This window comes from Piliocolobus tephrosceles, chromosome X (assembly GCF_002776525.5).
Source record: "Piliocolobus tephrosceles isolate RC106 chromosome X, ASM277652v3, whole genome shotgun sequence".
NCBI classification, from domain to species: domain Eukaryota; kingdom Metazoa; phylum Chordata; class Mammalia; order Primates; family Cercopithecidae; genus Piliocolobus; species Piliocolobus tephrosceles.
Window position 1 is genome coordinate 44078379 of NC_045455.1, and position 16779 is coordinate 44095157.

General features: G+C 37.4%; 1 protein-coding gene across 2 annotated transcripts in view; it reads left to right on the forward strand.

The window, feature by feature from the left end:
- The first annotated feature begins 1420 nt into the window (after positions 1–1420).
- DACH1 (dachshund family transcription factor 1) overlaps positions 1421–16779 on the forward strand; it is a 433898-nt gene continuing 418539 nt past the window's right edge. Inside the window, exon 1 of one of the 2 annotated variants that reach the window (XM_023186484.3) lies at positions 1421–2743. In XM_023186484.3, coding sequence (XP_023042252.1) covers positions 1899–2743 — 845 coding nt within the window. In that variant the 5' untranslated portion in view covers positions 1421–1898. The remainder of the gene's footprint in view (positions 2744–16779) is intronic. The other variant, XM_023186494.3, reaches the window with a different exon arrangement.

The following is a 16779-nucleotide window of genomic DNA, read 5'->3' on the forward strand; positions in this document are numbered from 1 at the left end:
CACCAGAATGGTGAAAATTGTATTATAAAATTTCCCAACACTGTGAACCTGCTACTAATAGTTTATTTTTAAAATCTGCCAAATGCTAAAGCATTGCTTCATATCTTATAAACTTAATGAACATGTGTAGACCGGTTCAAAGGCTAACTCTTTGAGGATACTTGGAGATATGAGTAGCAAATAGATTTGACCCATATTCAAATCATATGTTAGTCAAAAATCCTTGAATAAATACCTCAATGCAACAAGTTAGAAAAAAGAAGAAAAGGAAAGAGGAAGGAAAGGAGGAAGAGGGTCCAGTCTAAACTCAGCCTCATGTTGTTTTAAGCACAGCTACGCGTCTTTACAAGTCAACTAGTGAGCTTTGTTTTTGTTCTTCTTCTTATTTACAAAACATATGTTTACTGACAAATTGAAAAGGACTTTCCAAAACTACAGCAGCACTTTTCAAACATGAAAAAAACAAAAAAACAAAAAACTATTGTGTTGTCCAAAAAACACATTAGCAGCTGGCCTTGGGTCTTAAAGGACATGAGGATAGTTGGTTACTATGTAAGACAGGTGATTTAGTTATAGAGTTTTGGGTAAGAAAAGCCTTTTTCCACTTTCTAAATCTTCAAGGATGCCTTATCTCCTTGGTATCTCTAGGTTTAACAGGTATTTCTGACTAGCTTTTGGGGCGACAGTGAAGTTATTCTAAATCATCCACATCAAGGCAAGAATTTCTTTCCACAACCTGTTAGGAAATATGGAATTGAATACAGAGCTTTCCATTATTCTTAAGCGATTTCGGACTGACTTTCTTCTCACCACTTGAAAACTGTCCTGGAATTTTTCACTATCTTTATATAAATAATTTAGTAGAGAAATAAAACAATCATATGCAAAAGAACATTATGCTTTGCTTACATGTGAATTTTCCTCAAAATAATTTCTGAATAATTATGAAGTGGGGGCTGTGTTTTCATTTCTAGCTCATTGCCAAAACGCGTGGAGATGGATCCTAAATCCTTGAAGGAGAGCTCGGAGCGCTCTGGCTCCTCTTTAAGTTGGCGGGCGATTGTTTAGAAGCTTTGGAAAAAAATTACCAGCCGCCGCGAACGAAATGGAATGTGAGACATGCAATCTAACGGTAGTAGTAGAAGAGAAGTAGATGATCTCCCTCTCCTTTTCCGATCGCCACTTCTGTGTCCCTGGCTTTTCCTCTCCGTCCCTCCCACAGTTTCTTTCCGTATCCTCCCTCTCCCCTCCTCCTTTCCTCGCACGCTCCCTTTCCAGTGTCTCGCGCTCTCGGAGTCTCTGCTCCGAGTTCCTGGTTGGATAATTTGGGTTAATACTAGTGAGTGAGGTTTTTGCGGCTTCAAAGGGTATTTCAAGTTTCCGGAGCTCCTCCCCTCTGCACCGTGTGACAACAACAACTCGTCCAGCCGGCAGCCTGCACTTTTCAGCTCATTTTCTCTCTGTCATTCCCCTCTCAATCTTTGATCAATGTACTTGCCAGGGAGAGCCCAAGTCCTTCAAACCTCCTCCTTTTCACCTTCATCCTTAACTTTGTGCTAGAACGGGACCCACACAACAACAGCCGACCCTCCCCCCTTCCCCCCCAAACCAGCCCTCGATCCCAGCCCCCGGAGAGGACTCGCATTTCGACTTGCGGGACACTTTTGTGCGTTTCTCTCCAGAGCGCCTCTCGTGCTCGCCCCTCCTGCGCTCGCTCTTTATTACCTTCACCTCCTTTTCTCCCGCTTCTCTCCCTTTCTCCTTCTCGTTCTCTCCTGGAGTTGTTGTTGTTTGGCCCTCTCGCTCCTTCTCCCCCCTTTTTTCCCCTTCCCCTCCCCGGGGTGTGTGGCAACTTTTCCCCTCGCTTCTCCTCCGTCTGTTTCCCCTTATATGTGACCATGGCTGTGCCGGCGGCTTTGATCCCTCCGACCCAGCTGGTCCCCCCTCAACCCCCAATCTCCACGTCTGCTTCCTCCTCTGGCACCACCACCTCCACCTCCTCGGCGACTTCGTCTCCGGCTCCTTCCATCGGACCCCCGGCGTCCTCTGGGCCAACTCTGTTCCGCCCGGAGCCCATTGCTTCGGCGGCGGCGGCGGCGGCGGCCACAGTCACCTCCACCGGCGGCGGCGGCGGCGGCGGCGGCGGCAGCGGAGGCGGCGGCGGCAGCGGTGGCAACGGAGGCGGCGGTGGCGGCGGCGGCGGTGGTAGCAACTGCAACCCCAGCCTGGCGGCCGCGAGCAACGGCGGCAGCGGCGGCATCAGCGCTGGCGGCGGCGTTGCCTCCAGCACCCCCATCAACGCGAACACCGGCAGCAGCAGCAGCAGTAGCAGCAGCAGCAGCAGCAGCAGCAGTAGTAGTAGCAGCAGCAGCAGCAGCAGCAGCTGCGGCCCCCTCCCCGGGAAACCCGTGTACTCAACCCCGTCCCCAGTGGAAAACACCCCCCAGAATAATGAGTGCAAAATGGTGGATCTGAGGGGGGCCAAAGTGGCTTCCTTCACGGTGGAGGGCTGCGAGCTGATCTGCCTGCCCCAGGCTTTCGACCTGTTCCTGAAGCACTTGGTGGGGGGCTTGCACACGGTCTACACCAAGCTGAAGCGGCTGGAGATCACGCCGGTGGTGTGCAATGTGGAACAGGTTCGCATCCTGAGGGGACTGGGCGCCATCCAGCCAGGAGTGAACCGCTGCAAACTCATCTCCAGGAAGGACTTCGAGACCCTCTATAATGACTGCACCAACGCAAGGTGAGTCGCGGGGGATAGCCCCCGCCATCCGGGCCCCTTCCCACCCGCCTGCTCGCCCTACCCTCGCTCCCTTCCCGGCGCCGCTCGCTCTGCGCGCCCGCGAGCCGCGCGCCCCGGCGAGCGCGGGCCCTCTCCTCTCCCTGCTCCGGGTTGGCCAGCCGCGCCCGACCCCTGAGAACCTGGCACCTCACCCTGGCCAGACCTCGATCTTCGGCCCGGTCCGCCCCTTGCCCAGTGGGTCCCGGGGAAGGGCTGCTGTGGGACGCGGGAAAAGCTGAGCCTGGGGGCGGAGGGGACGAACCGGAGGAGGAAGGCGTCTTTCCTGGAGCCATAGACCCTGCCCCGGGCGCGCGGGCGCCTGGAGACCCCTCTCAGCGCTGCCGTCCGCGTTCGTGCGCTCCCTAGGACCTGGGTTCCACCGCCCGCTTCCCAGCACCGACAAGGCTGATCTGTGGCGCCGAGCGGCGTCCCAGGGGCGGGGGGAGGTCGTGACCTGCTCTGCAGGGCTCCGGGAGCGGGGAGACGCGCTCCGGGTGAGGGGCCCGCTGGGAAAGGCGAGGGAGCAGGCCAGCACCCAAGGAGGAGGGCACTTGGAGGTCGGGAGGGAAATGACCCGCGAGGCTGAGAGAGCGGGGCCATCCCGGGGGATGAGCTCCGGGGAGTTGAGCTCCGAAGCCCGGAGGGGAAGCCCGTCGAGGGGAGGGGTCTGTGTGTTCGCGCATGTGTGCGTGTGTCCGCGTGTGAATGAGTGCGTGTGCAAAGGAAATAAAGGGGTGCGGTGGCCCCGGGGCAGATGCGAGGGCAACCAGCAGGTTTTCTTAGGTAGGGGGAGGTGACCGAGTGCCCGAGACTCAATGGAAGCTGAACTGGAGAGATTAGGAAGGAAAGCCACGAAGCGCGCTCTCTCTCGATCTCTCTCTCTGCCTCTTTCTCTCCAAAGTGTGTTTTCTTTCTTTCTTTCTCTTTTCTTTTCTTAAAGGTTAGTAGCTTAAGCAGCGAGCAGGTGCACACTTTGCACTGGGATGCTCAGCGGGCCTGATACTCTGTTCCTTGGCTTCCCCAGCCCAGCAAAGCGCGCGCACGGAGGAGGCGGCGGGACCGGTCCCCAGCCAGACCAGTTTTATGCTAATGAACGCTCAGTTGGGGAGGATCTACCGAGAGGGGGCGGGAGTGGGGCAACTTGTCAGTTTCGGGTTAGAGATGATCATTCCACCCCCTTCACAGCTCCGCTTTGTCCCCACGGTTCGCTGCAAGGAAGTGCAGAGGCAAAAGTTCAGAGTGGGATTGTGGGAGAAAGAGAATAGGGAAAGTTAAAGACCTGAACCGGGCACGTAGGAACTGCGCGCAAAATTTGCGCGGAAACTTCGGTACCCTCCAAATAAGTTTGAAGATTGAGAGAAGGAGCGGAGTTGGTGTGTGCCCCCGCAGAGACAGGGAAACTCAGGTGGAAAGGAAGTGTAACAAGGAAATTGTGTTGAAAAAGCGCTAGCTCTTTTTTCCATGGAGAAAGACTTCTCGCTTAGTGCCCCAGAAGGCTGAGAAACGAAAAAGATTCGAAGTCCTATCCTGACCTAGCCAGAAATTCTTTTCCGTGTTTAGGTACCCTTCGTTCCACAGGACATGGGTGTGTTTGGGCTTTGAACCTTCGACTATTTGGGGGTAAATGCTGTGTGTGTGTGTGTGTGTGTGTGTGTGTGTACGCGCGCGCGCCCAAATGTATGGACAGGTGGCAGTAAAGATGGGGGGTAGTGGGGTTGCAGAAGCAAGATCACTAAATGTCATTTACTCAGATAATTGTAGTTGTTGGTCGTGCAGAATATAAAATATTTGCCCCAAATCTATATTAAAACTATTTGAATCAGGTCAGAAAAATTGTTCTGGAGTTACGAAGAAAGCTAGGTGAAATTTGAAGCTAGTTCAGATATGATAGTTATAAAATTGTCTGCCTATCCAGTAAATTGGTGAAGAGCTACTATTTTTTTCTCCTTAGTAATCAAACATCTACTCTCCTCGGAATCCTCTTTATGTGTTTCTTACAACACACTAGATACTAGATAATTAAAGTCCATTTCACATACACATACGTAAACACACAAAATTGCTGGAGAAAACTTCCTTCAATGACTGCATTATAATAAATGTTATAATCAGTGTTAAACTTGATTTATTCCCTGAATTTTTTCCTAGATTTTAAGTCCTCACCATGTGGTTGGAGAATATTCTTAAAGTTATTAACTAAATTTTTTTTCAAGTTTTTTTCCCCCCTGAGGTTAACAACAGATCTGGAGTTTAAACTTGCAGAGCCAAGATAAGTCAAATCCAGTGGAACTGTTTATCTCTTCACAAATATCTCATCACTACTGTAATTATGTTTCAATCACCTGGCCTTAATAATTTGCAATTACATGTGTTGCTCTAAACCCTATTTCAAGTTATTTTTAAGTTAAAGGCAGTAAGTTTGTTTATTTAGTATTGAATTTGATCATATGTCAACTAAAAAAAAAGCTTACTCTAACTTAAATACATGCAATATTGTAGTCATTAACTTGAGAAGGTGTTTAGTTGCAAATACCTACCTTGATTTTCCTAACTCTGCCACTGATTGAAGAAATTGAGAACTTGTAATGGAACTCCCTTTCACCAAATATACTGTTTACCTTATATTATTATTTTTAATGATTATAATAAGCATTATTGTCTTATTTCTTAACTTTGAAAGCGTTGAAATGTTTTGCATCTTGCATTTATAAAATTTTGATTACTTTTTTCATTCAAGTCCAGTTTATATCTTTGCTATGAAGAACCTTATTTATTCACCTAGATGTATTGATTTATTTCACTTTGGTTTCTTTTTCCTCTAGCTACTTAACAGGCTAAGGGAGTAATTTATGTAGAGTATAAGAGAAGCTGAGCAAGAAGGGAAACTATATAAAAGTACTATATATACACCCATATATGTGTGTATATAATTTATACATGTACATGTTATAATTTATATAAAATGAGAAACATCAGATCTTAGCACTCTTAGCTTTTTACAGAATCTATATCTATCTCTTAATAGCATGGAATCATGATACCAGGGATTTTGAGGAACCAAAATGATGTTACGGAAAAGTAAGGTTCATAAACTTGCTCAAAGTTTCTCAGTAAGTTAGTAGCAAACCTTAGAGTGGATTTAATTTGCTTGGGGCTATTGCATTAGTATGCTGTCTATGAAAACTAGAATAAATGTTGAAGCCATCTGTCATTACCACAAGGAGATGAAAAAGAGACTATCACCTGCTAGACAGTAAAGCTAAAAAATAAAGGTCTCAAAACATGAAAGAAACATAAGGAAATATATTTAAAAGTTGTCAAAGGGCAAAGACTGTCCTTGATCAGCTTCCTCCAATTATTATTTTAAAACTAAACATTAGTTGCATGAACTTGGCTGTTGCAACAGAGGTCAGTTAATTAACTGCTTACCATTAAATAACAACAACAAAAAAAGAAAAGTAATTATGTACATGGTCAAATCTCTGTTTGTATGAGTCAGTTCCCTTTTTGTAGATTTGGGTTAGGATTCAATTTTCCATGAATCCAGGTTTTTAAAAAGTGACCCTGTTTTATTATGTTATCTAAAATATTCATTTCTTTCATTATTGTAAGAAGATAATTTTGTCTCAGGATCTTTCAAACAAGATTGTGATGTAGGTTCTAAGTAACTCTAGATTTGAGGAGTATTTAACTTAAGTAGATTCCAGTTATTCTTATGTATTTTATGGGCGCATACATATATTCACAAAACAGAATTCTTTTGTCTTAAAATACCATCCATGGACAAAATATTAGAAGAATTTTATGTTTCCGTAGTAATATATGAATGAAATTGTAGTGTAAGAAGTACAAAATATTTTCCAATTCTTGACTCTATTTTTTTTTTTTTGTTTGGTTAGGAGTTTTGAAAAAGATGGCAAACCGAACCAGTCTATCTTTATTTAACATTTGCCCTGTTGCCTGCTTTTCAATGACACAGACTTAAGCATTGATATAGAAAGTTTAACACAAATATAGATTCACTTCTAACAGATAATTACAATACTTTGCACAGAGAAATTAAAAGAATTGCTTCAAATGAAGAGAGACTCTGCTTTTGAAGTTTTTGTTTTGCAGTAGATTAGTGCTTCCAATAATGCTTAATGTCTCATTTTATATCATTTCAAAAAGAATAGGGCATAATTATAAGACTAAAGCTTAAATATGAAAGTTTGCTTGGTTCCAAAACTTATTTCTGTATGCTTTAAAAGTGTTAGCAAATTACACTTTAATAACTAGTATATGAATAAAATATAAGAATATTCTAACCTAGAATTTACCTTGTTCAATCAAATTATACTGCAGGATATAAGTTGTTTGGATAATCTCTTTCAAACCTGTTGTTTTTCTGGGAGTTAGTCTCTCGTAACATCGTAGTTATTTTTGTCAAAAGCGAACATGGTTATGATGATACTTTACTTTCTGAACTCCACGTTTAATGCTCTGATGTAAGAAATTTGATTTGCACATATAATATTTTATTTTGTGAAGCTTCAAACGTCATATAAAATAAACTACGCGACAGGGTTTTTTCCTCTAGAAAAATTCTGGTATTCACATTTGACACGTGATTTTAAAATCTTCATATTTTAGTCCAAATCTGCTTTTTTTTTTTTTTGGATTATTCTACTAAATTTCACTCAAATTTCATGTCAATTACTGGGACAAATATTAGCCACCCTCTTTTTGCCTCACTACACCCCCGAACTCCCTGAGATGTGACACCCTATTGACTAAAGTTTTGGCAGGATTTGAGCATAAATCACTCTTGTCTTTGGCGATTTACTACGTGTGATTCAATAGCTTACGAAAACATAATATGCTTTATTGTTTCTCATTTAATGTTTTGTTTTTAGAATATAAGTAGCAGTTGTAAATTAGCTTAATGTGCAACCAAATAGTTGTTATTTTAAGAACAATTTGTGTTTTAACTATCAATTAGTATTATTTTATCTTTCCAAGTTATTTTACTAAATTGCTTCATACAATTGCTTTTGTCAGTCAAGTAACATAGTCATTTAGATTGCATTGTATTAGCAACATAGAAAACAACTATTGCAAAATATAATAGGAAATTAAACTCTCACAGGTGGTAAACTGTCTCCCTTTGAATCCTTGTCTGAAGAAATTAGTTTGAACTATGCCTTCTAAATAGGTACAGGTGAGTCATCTAGATTTCATTAAACATTTTTATTTTAAGGGTTTTGTTACTTGGTTCTTTTAAAAAGTTAAACTTTGTTTGAAATTATCTTTCAAGTATTTTCTTTTCAGCTCGTTCACCAAAAACAACAACAACAACAAAAAGTCACATCACGTTATATATCTTTAGAATAACAGGAAATGTAAAAATTGATATTATTGGCTTGGGTATTTAAAAATGTAATTAAGATAAAGTTTTATCATTTTATGTTTGAATTGTTATAAAAATAGGATGACCTTAGCATATGTCAGCATGTGCCATTTTCTTACTGAGGTAATGCATTGTGATTGGCCAGTTTGAGAGATGTATATGTGCGTGCGTGTGTGTGTGTGTGTGTACACACGTGTCTAAATACTACATATTACATGTAGTATATTAATATATGTATATAGTATATGTAGTTTGAATATTCTAGCTAAGAATACAATTATATTTTCAGGCTTTGGGACTGCATTAAGGAGACCCTTCTCTATTATGTTTGTTATGTTCAATAATTAAATTTTTAATGAAGAAAACCATGAATTAAAAGCCCACCTAATGGAGCTCAGATAAGTGTAATAGCAAAGGCTCTGATCTGCACAGATAATGTACATCTCAGGCATAGTGAGGCTATGTGCAAACATTTTGTTCAAATTTCTTGTTTCCGTCTTTTCAATTTGCCAAAAATATTTCTAGTAAAAAGTAATTTTTGCTAGTGTGGCTGTCTCGTAACTAACTTTCATTTGCTGATATTTGCTTTATAGAAAATGTCACATACAGGAATGACTTCATTAGGATAGTATCTTAGTTTACCAAATTATTGCTTTGGAAAACTAGAATATCAAGGATAAGATATTTATATTTGGTCCACTAATTAGTTATTATTAGATTAACTGATGGATTACTTTATTTGTTATACCTATTCTTTTTAGGTCGGTTTCTGAGAATTTGTTAAGAGTGTGTCCAGTGTTGCTAGTTTTAGACAGCTAAAAATCTTTATATACAAATGTACAAATGACAATGAAAAGAATTTTCAATCCACTATAAAGTAGTTATTAAACAATCAATAAAAAGGTCATTATTTTTCAAATTAATGATATAATTAAAATCAGTTTAATGAATAGCAGATAAATGTCCAATTTAGAAATATATGTCACATCATGTATAATGACCCAAATCACCACTTGATCCAAAGTCAAGGACCTTGAACCAAATGCATTTAAAATGTATTGGTTTATTTGGATATAGATTTCCTTTATAAGAGAAAAGCATTCAAATTCACCCATTAAAAAACTCATCTTTCATTCTTTCTAAATTGAACACTAAATTTGCCAATGACTGCATTGTTTAAAAGGTGTGGTCCTTTTGCTTTCTGATCCAAATTGGCTTGGAATCGATCCAGGATTTCAAGCTGGGATTCTTCTGCACATTTAAATGTATGTGACTTGATTGGAAGTTGTCAAAGACAACTCATTAAACTGGAAATCTCACTATATCATTGTTTAATAGGTCTTTTTTTGTTGTTATAAGTATATTGAAGTGTCGTAAACTACAAGCACAGCAACACACTGAATAGCCAGTTACTTATTTAAAAAGTTTTAGAGAGTGGTGATTGATACTGAGACAGACACAGAGAGAGAGAGAGAGAGAGAGAGAGAGAGAGAGAGAGAGAGAGACAGAGAGAGAGGCAGAGAGAGACAGAGAGAGAGAGAGTACTTAACTGAAGCATCTATAATAATGTATTATATAGGTTGAATACAATACCTGGAATACATTACATTTTTCTAGCAGGAAGTCAAAGTGAAATAAGCCAGGCAAAGAAAGACAAATACTGCGTGATATCACTTACATGTGGAATTTTAAAAAGTTGAACTCATAGATCCAGAGAGTAGAATGGTGGTTACTCATAGATCCAGAAAGTAGAATGGTGGTTACTGGAGAGCTGTTGGTCTAAGGTTACAAAATTTCGGTTAGATAGGGAGAAAAATTTGTGCAACGTGGTGATTATATTTTCTATGATTTGAAAAATATAAATAAATATACTTTGATTTGTCTGTAAGTAGCTTTTTAAGAATCCTGCAGTGGATTTTGAAAATAGCCTATATCTTTGACAAAAAAAAAAAAAAATGGATATACTTTTAAAGCATGATTTTCATGAAGCAAATACTGCAATAAGCCACGTAGTATATTGGTTGATGTTGATTGGTAACATTGAATAATTGAGAAATATTTTTGTTTCCTTAGCATATATGAATGGTATATGAGTGGTGTATGAGTGGTAAACATGAAGTATTAAGAAGTCACAGTGTTAAATGATCTTTGAATTTGTATGGTATCGAATGTATCTAAATAATTAGATTGCCTTTCCAGTTACAACAGGAAAAAAATAACCTTATTTTTCTTCAAGGGCAAACAAAATATATCTTAAGAAAGAAAGTGTGCTAGTTGAAAGGGAGATATTTTATGGAAACATATAGAAGCATTTGCAGTAAATATTTATTAATTCCATTTAAGGGATACTGGTCATTTCTTAAGTAAAGGCAATGAAAATAAATCTCTAGAATATGTTAACTAAGAAATACTGTATTACATTCACTTATCAGGCAGATGGAGTATTTTGTTAAAATCTGAAACTGTATCCTGATATTTTATTAATAGCAACAGTAAATGGGCTGTTTTATTCATAGTGTTATATTTTAAAAACATATTGTTTATGTATGAAAAAAGTAAATCACTTAAGGTATACCAAATCTTTGAACCCATCATAGTTCTGCTAAAATATACCAATGCATTCAACAGTATTACTTTCCATTTTATGTTTCAAATTTAGGATTTTTATCTAACTTGATTCTTCAAAATGATATTATCTTCTTGAGTTAGACACTTACAGTTATTTAACTATTAACTTACAGTTAAATAGTGCCTTTTGATTTTAAAAGATTAAGCTGGAACACTTTCATTTTTCATATTACTTGTCACACATTTTATATGAGGATAGATGTTCTTGTGTGTGCAACAAGTGTAAAATTTTTATCAGTAATTTAGAGAACCCTGTGGTGGATTATTTTTATATGTGTTAGCATTAGCTCATTTGTACTCTATAATTGTGCTTTAAATAATTGTCATACATTTGGTAGAAAAGCCTTTACATACATGTATATGTGTTGTGTAGGAATACATTCACACACACACATGCAAACATACATACATACCTGTAGGATATAAGGCCATAGGACAAATAACTTAGGAAAATACAGTTGGCTTTAATTTTACCTTTTTGTAATTCATAAAAACATGAAACAATATATGAAAAAACAGGTCCTATTTTACTGAATTGCAACAGAAAAAATAGAATTAATGTTAGAGTTAAAACAATAGTTTATACTTAAATATTTTAAATATAATTATGCAAGGCTATACGGTTATTAAGGCAGTGATTAAAAACGTAGCTTAATTTTCCTAAACCTTTTTTATGATGATGTACTTTAAATTCTCTGTTTAAAAATGTATGTATAATAATTATTTTATTTGTATAAATTAGATAGTAAACTATTGGGTATTAGAATCTGTACATTATTAAATGACACTAAATGTGCTTGATGCCCTTGGTCTATTTCTTTTATTGGTTTATTTCATTGCTTCTTGCACTTAGAGCAAGCATATCCTTTAGAATCAGTGAATAAATGATAGGAAAACAATTTCATAACATAAAGGAAAAGAGACTGTTCTAAAAGCTTTGCCATCAATGAGATGAGTTAGGAATGAGGTCAGTGGGTTAATCTGCAGGTCTACATAAGGAGATGTGTATTACCACTTCTTGCAGTGGACTATAATTGTCTTTGAAAACACCTAGTAAAGATCCAGTTAAATTGAAATCAATTACTTTCTCAATAATTCCATGGCATATGTCAAGTCATTACGTCATCGGTAAGAGTGCAAGCATGCATACATTTTTTGCAATGTAGAAAGATGCTTATAAAACAGTGATGACTTAAAAGTTTCTGCTTCATCTAAAGCTTATGGAATTAAAAAAACTTTGTACAAGCTATAAAACCTTGCACACAGTATTCGGTAAAAAGTTCATCTTTGCATTTAGATATTTACATAAATACAAATATTTCACATTACTTTTTGCATCTTCTGGTAGGAAAAAGTATAAGTAAGTAAAATAGTTTCAAAATATTTTATGATTGCCATTTCTGACACCTTTATTCTTACCCTCTAAGAATGCTCTGATAAGTTTGTACCGTAATCAAAGATGAATATGTGTCTGCAGTTCACTTATTTTTTTTCTTACACACTGTTGACAGTATGGTACATGCAGATTTGAACTTGTAGCCAGGAACAGTGCTTCCATGCTTCAAATTGCCAAAAGACCCCCAGGGACAGAAAGTTGACCTGCTTTTATGAAACTATAGAATTACATTTATACAAGTTACCCCATGGGAAAGGAATGAACTGATCTCAATTCAAACCTTAATATTGGAGACTTCTGGGGTCAAATTTGATTTTTCTTTCTGTTAACACCTGTTTGGCTACCATATTTAGTACCTTGATATTCTTAGGAAATTAAAAAAAGTATTATTCATCAGTGATACTTCACAGTTCAGCCAAAGTGCTATCAAAATTTTGCAGCTATTTAAGTTTTCTCATGCTATTAAAATGTTACTTTTCAAAGCAAAATTCTTCCTTTTATGTATACATTCTAGATTTAAGGAGTTTAAACCGAAATTTAATTAGATATAAAAACAATTATTTTGTACTTTCTAATCAATTTCTTTTTACTAATGAGTCAGTCCAAGTAGGAGAAGAAACTTTTTCAGGACATTTTCCTAGTTATAACATTTCCAAATAAGGATTTTTCTAGGAATATATTTAATTTTTCTTACAGTCACATTTTAAATGGTTATATATCTAATTTTACTTTTAGCTGGACTATCTGACAGGGTTTCCAGAATGCTGCTTTTGCTACTACTAATAATAAATGAAGGTGGTCACTGATAAACTGGATGCATAAAAGATATTTTTATTTTAGCTGGATTCACTTTACTTATGTGAAATGGGCCTAAGTTGGACAACTGAAGTTAACAATTTGTTCCAAATAAAGAAGAATTTAGGTGTGTAGTAGTTTGCTTCATTTCTGGACTATGCTATGTCATATAAATGCAAATGGATAACTAATATACATGGGTGAGGTCATAGCATCTCTACTTGTTTGACAGTATTAAATGACTACCATTAGATTATAGAATCAAGACCTACTTCTCCATGTAGAATGACTTGTTCTCAATGTTATATACACAAAAAACATCTTATAGCTGGTGAGGCAACACATGTATATGCTATTACCATTATGATGATTAAATAATTCCATCATTGGGTTTTGAAATTGAGGTGAGCAAATTTCTTTTCAAATTAAAAATTAAAAATAATTCCAAAGACTTTTTACTTTTTTCTCACTTGACATTGAATAAACCCTTTGGATAAGTGGTTATTGGTTATTTCCCAATAAGAACCAAACATAAAAGTCCCTAATAATACTTATACTAAATCAATTCTTGGACTAGAGGAAAAATATTAAAATTGCCAATGGAAGGTATACCACTTTCCTTACTATCATAAGTCATGATCATCTAGGAAAAACTCTTTGGAGTTTTAAACATGCATTGTTTATTCTTTTTCTGTTGGCTGCTAAGTGACAAGAAAACCCACAAACACTTATTTTCACTGTAAATTAACATTTTTTCTGCCTTGACCTTATACTTACCATTTCAATGAAGATGAAAAATCATATCAGTTCTTTGGCTGTTTTCTAGTATCAGTTGATGCCATATTTATAAGATACCAATCTTTAATTATATACCTAATTTCATTTAAAAGTTTACCCCAACTAGTTTCATGGTGATTTAACATGGCTATTGCACTCCACTCTCTCTGTGATGGAAGGAAGGAAAGTAGGTAGATCATAAGATCATTATGCTGGTCTTAGAAATAATCTATTTCAGAAAAGACAACCTAATCTGACTTTTGTAATGGTGATGATATGAAGTTTCTATGACCTTTTTTGTCTTTTAGAGGCACTTTCTAGCTCTCTTTCCAATAATGATTGATGTTACACACCACATGAACTGGAAATAAAGACACGTTAAAAACTCTTGCTATAAAATGCATGAAAGGAGAGGGGAAGTTTTATTTTGTAGGCAATCCTCTAAAAGTAGAGTAATCCTTATTACTGCACAGAATTGTACACGATACTCAAAATAGGAAGCCTTTAGACACCAAACTAAATTTCATCTTCTTGAATACTCTTATCATCCAAATTATCATCATAACCCACCTTTATTTTTTTGAAACTCTAGTGAAATTGTGCATGAAATAGAAACATTTTACCATGAAATTTACCTATAAACATCTAGCCAAAAACAGACCAAAATCTGGATTTTTGAGCTATTGATATTTAGAACAGACCTCTTAAATTCAAATTTGTGAAATATATTCCAAGCTTAGGAAATAAAATTAAAATGGCATATTTGATCTGGAGTAAACTTTTTGCTCTTTTTTTTTTTTTTTTTTTTTTTTTTTTGGAGAGTGGGTTAAATAAGGGCCCATGACAGGAATGCTGTTTGTTTTTCACAAAAGTTGTTTGTGATTTCAGGTACCCTTGGGAAATCTCTTGATCAGTTTCACATCTGTTCCTGTCAAAGTGGGTGCTAAGATACCGGTCACCCAGCAACCATGTCCAAGAGGGAATTGGGCCGATAATAACTTCAAAAAGGAATGACAGATGCTAGATTAGGATGAAAGACAAAACGCATGAAAAATGAGCTTGTTAGAATCAAAAATTTGTTCAAGCACCTTTATGCAAATTAAATGAATATTGAATATTTTCATGCAGTAATTTCTACTTTTTCATTTGATTGAAAAGAAAAGAATAGTGCATTTAAACTCACAAATGTGACTTCTTTCTTTTGTACTAATTAACATACAAAGCAGAATCTCTTTTTTAAAAATCAGATTAGCCACCTGGGTTCTTAGAGCTCCACTAAGTATATTATAATGTTTTTCTTACGAAAATGGTACTTTTAAAGAGGACTTGGTTTATCTAACTTTTTAATAATAAACAGTGCCATGTGAATGAAGATTATTTTAGATGAATGTAAATCCATTTTTTGAGAAAGCCTTTCCGAAGTAACCTTATCCTGTTGTCCTTGAAATTGGTTAATGTACATTAATAAAAGATCACTCAAGATGAGTTCACACCAAAAGCACAGGCTTCTCATTGACTGGTTAAATAACAATGCATTAAAGTAAAGCAGAGTGGTGTGCCCTAAAAGAAAGTAGGCAGAAAGATCTCTTCAAAATTTAAGATGCTCTTTGATACATTACCAGTTTTTCTATTGAACTGTTCAAATACTAATCAGAATTTAGAAGAGCCTGATAAAATGTAGTGATTGAGAGAGGTTTCTGAGTCTTGGTTTAGCAATGTCTAATGTGGTCACGTAGAGAAATTGATTTTCTTCAGAAATTAATTAATTTTTCATATCGCCCTAAGCTGCAGTTAAAAAGAGTGCATACTTGTCTGTTTTTTCCAGAAATATTGCCTAATCATATTAATACCATTGCCCCAAGGATGAAAAGATAATTGTACAAATGCATTTGGAAATATGTATCACTGAGTATTTATGATTAAATTATGCAAATGACCCAGCTCTCATCCTTTCCAGACCCAGATTGTCTAATTAGGATTGATATGCTGAATAGATGTTCCAGAATTTGAATACAAGCATGTCCAAGGAGCAGAAAATTGGAAATGACAAGGCTGAAATCCAAAGAAAAGTGTCTTTCGTTTCTATACTTTGTTAATGTGCTGTTAGCAGTTGAGGGTTTTTTCCCTCCCTTTGGCAATTTTGTGACTCATATGTCCTTATTACAAACAAGTATGCAAAACGAATTGAACTTTAGCCAATAGCATTTTATTTGTATTTGGTGCTTATTTAAAAATAATCTCTTGGTCATTCAAAGAGAACATCACTATTCCTTTGCTCCAAACAATGTACACTTACTCTTAATTGGGTGGCTTTTTAAAAAAAACTTCCTCTGAATTAGGATCATAGCTTTAGTTCAAAGCTAGCTCTCTAAACTTAATGGTATGCCAGGACAGTATTTTCTAAGGATGTGCTTCTTGAATCTATAGTTCATTTGTTCATTCATTCACTTAAATGCTTGTCTTCTTGTAGTTGGAGAACACTGTTTAAGCAACAGTTCTGATTAGGAAAAAAAAAAAAAAAAAAAAAAAGCAGCACTTTAAATGTAACAATGTTTGAATTTGAGGTCCTCAGCAGGCTTTCTCCCTCATTGATTACACTCATTCATCTCAGATGGAGGGGTGGTCGCGAAGAGCAAGGAAGGGACTGAACTGTCAGGACTCCAGCCTTTGTTAAGCAGCGGGTAGTCACTGCCTCTGAACTCGGCTGGCTCCTGCTTCCCATCTGCAGGATGATGGATTGCTATGTTTAATACATTTCAGCTTTTGTCTGTCATAGTGTGGACAGACAGTACTATCAGTGATTTCAACAGTGATTAGAAAACCGTTTCAAACCACTCCTATTGGCCAGACAGCTTCCAGGAATGTTTGATGAAACATACTCATTGGTACTCTCGCCATGTAAATGTGTAGTTTAACTAGGCGGAGACTGTACACTCACTGTTTAAATGGCTGCAGTAGCCCACTGAGAATGACTAGACTACATATCAATTTTTAAACAAAATGCACAAGACA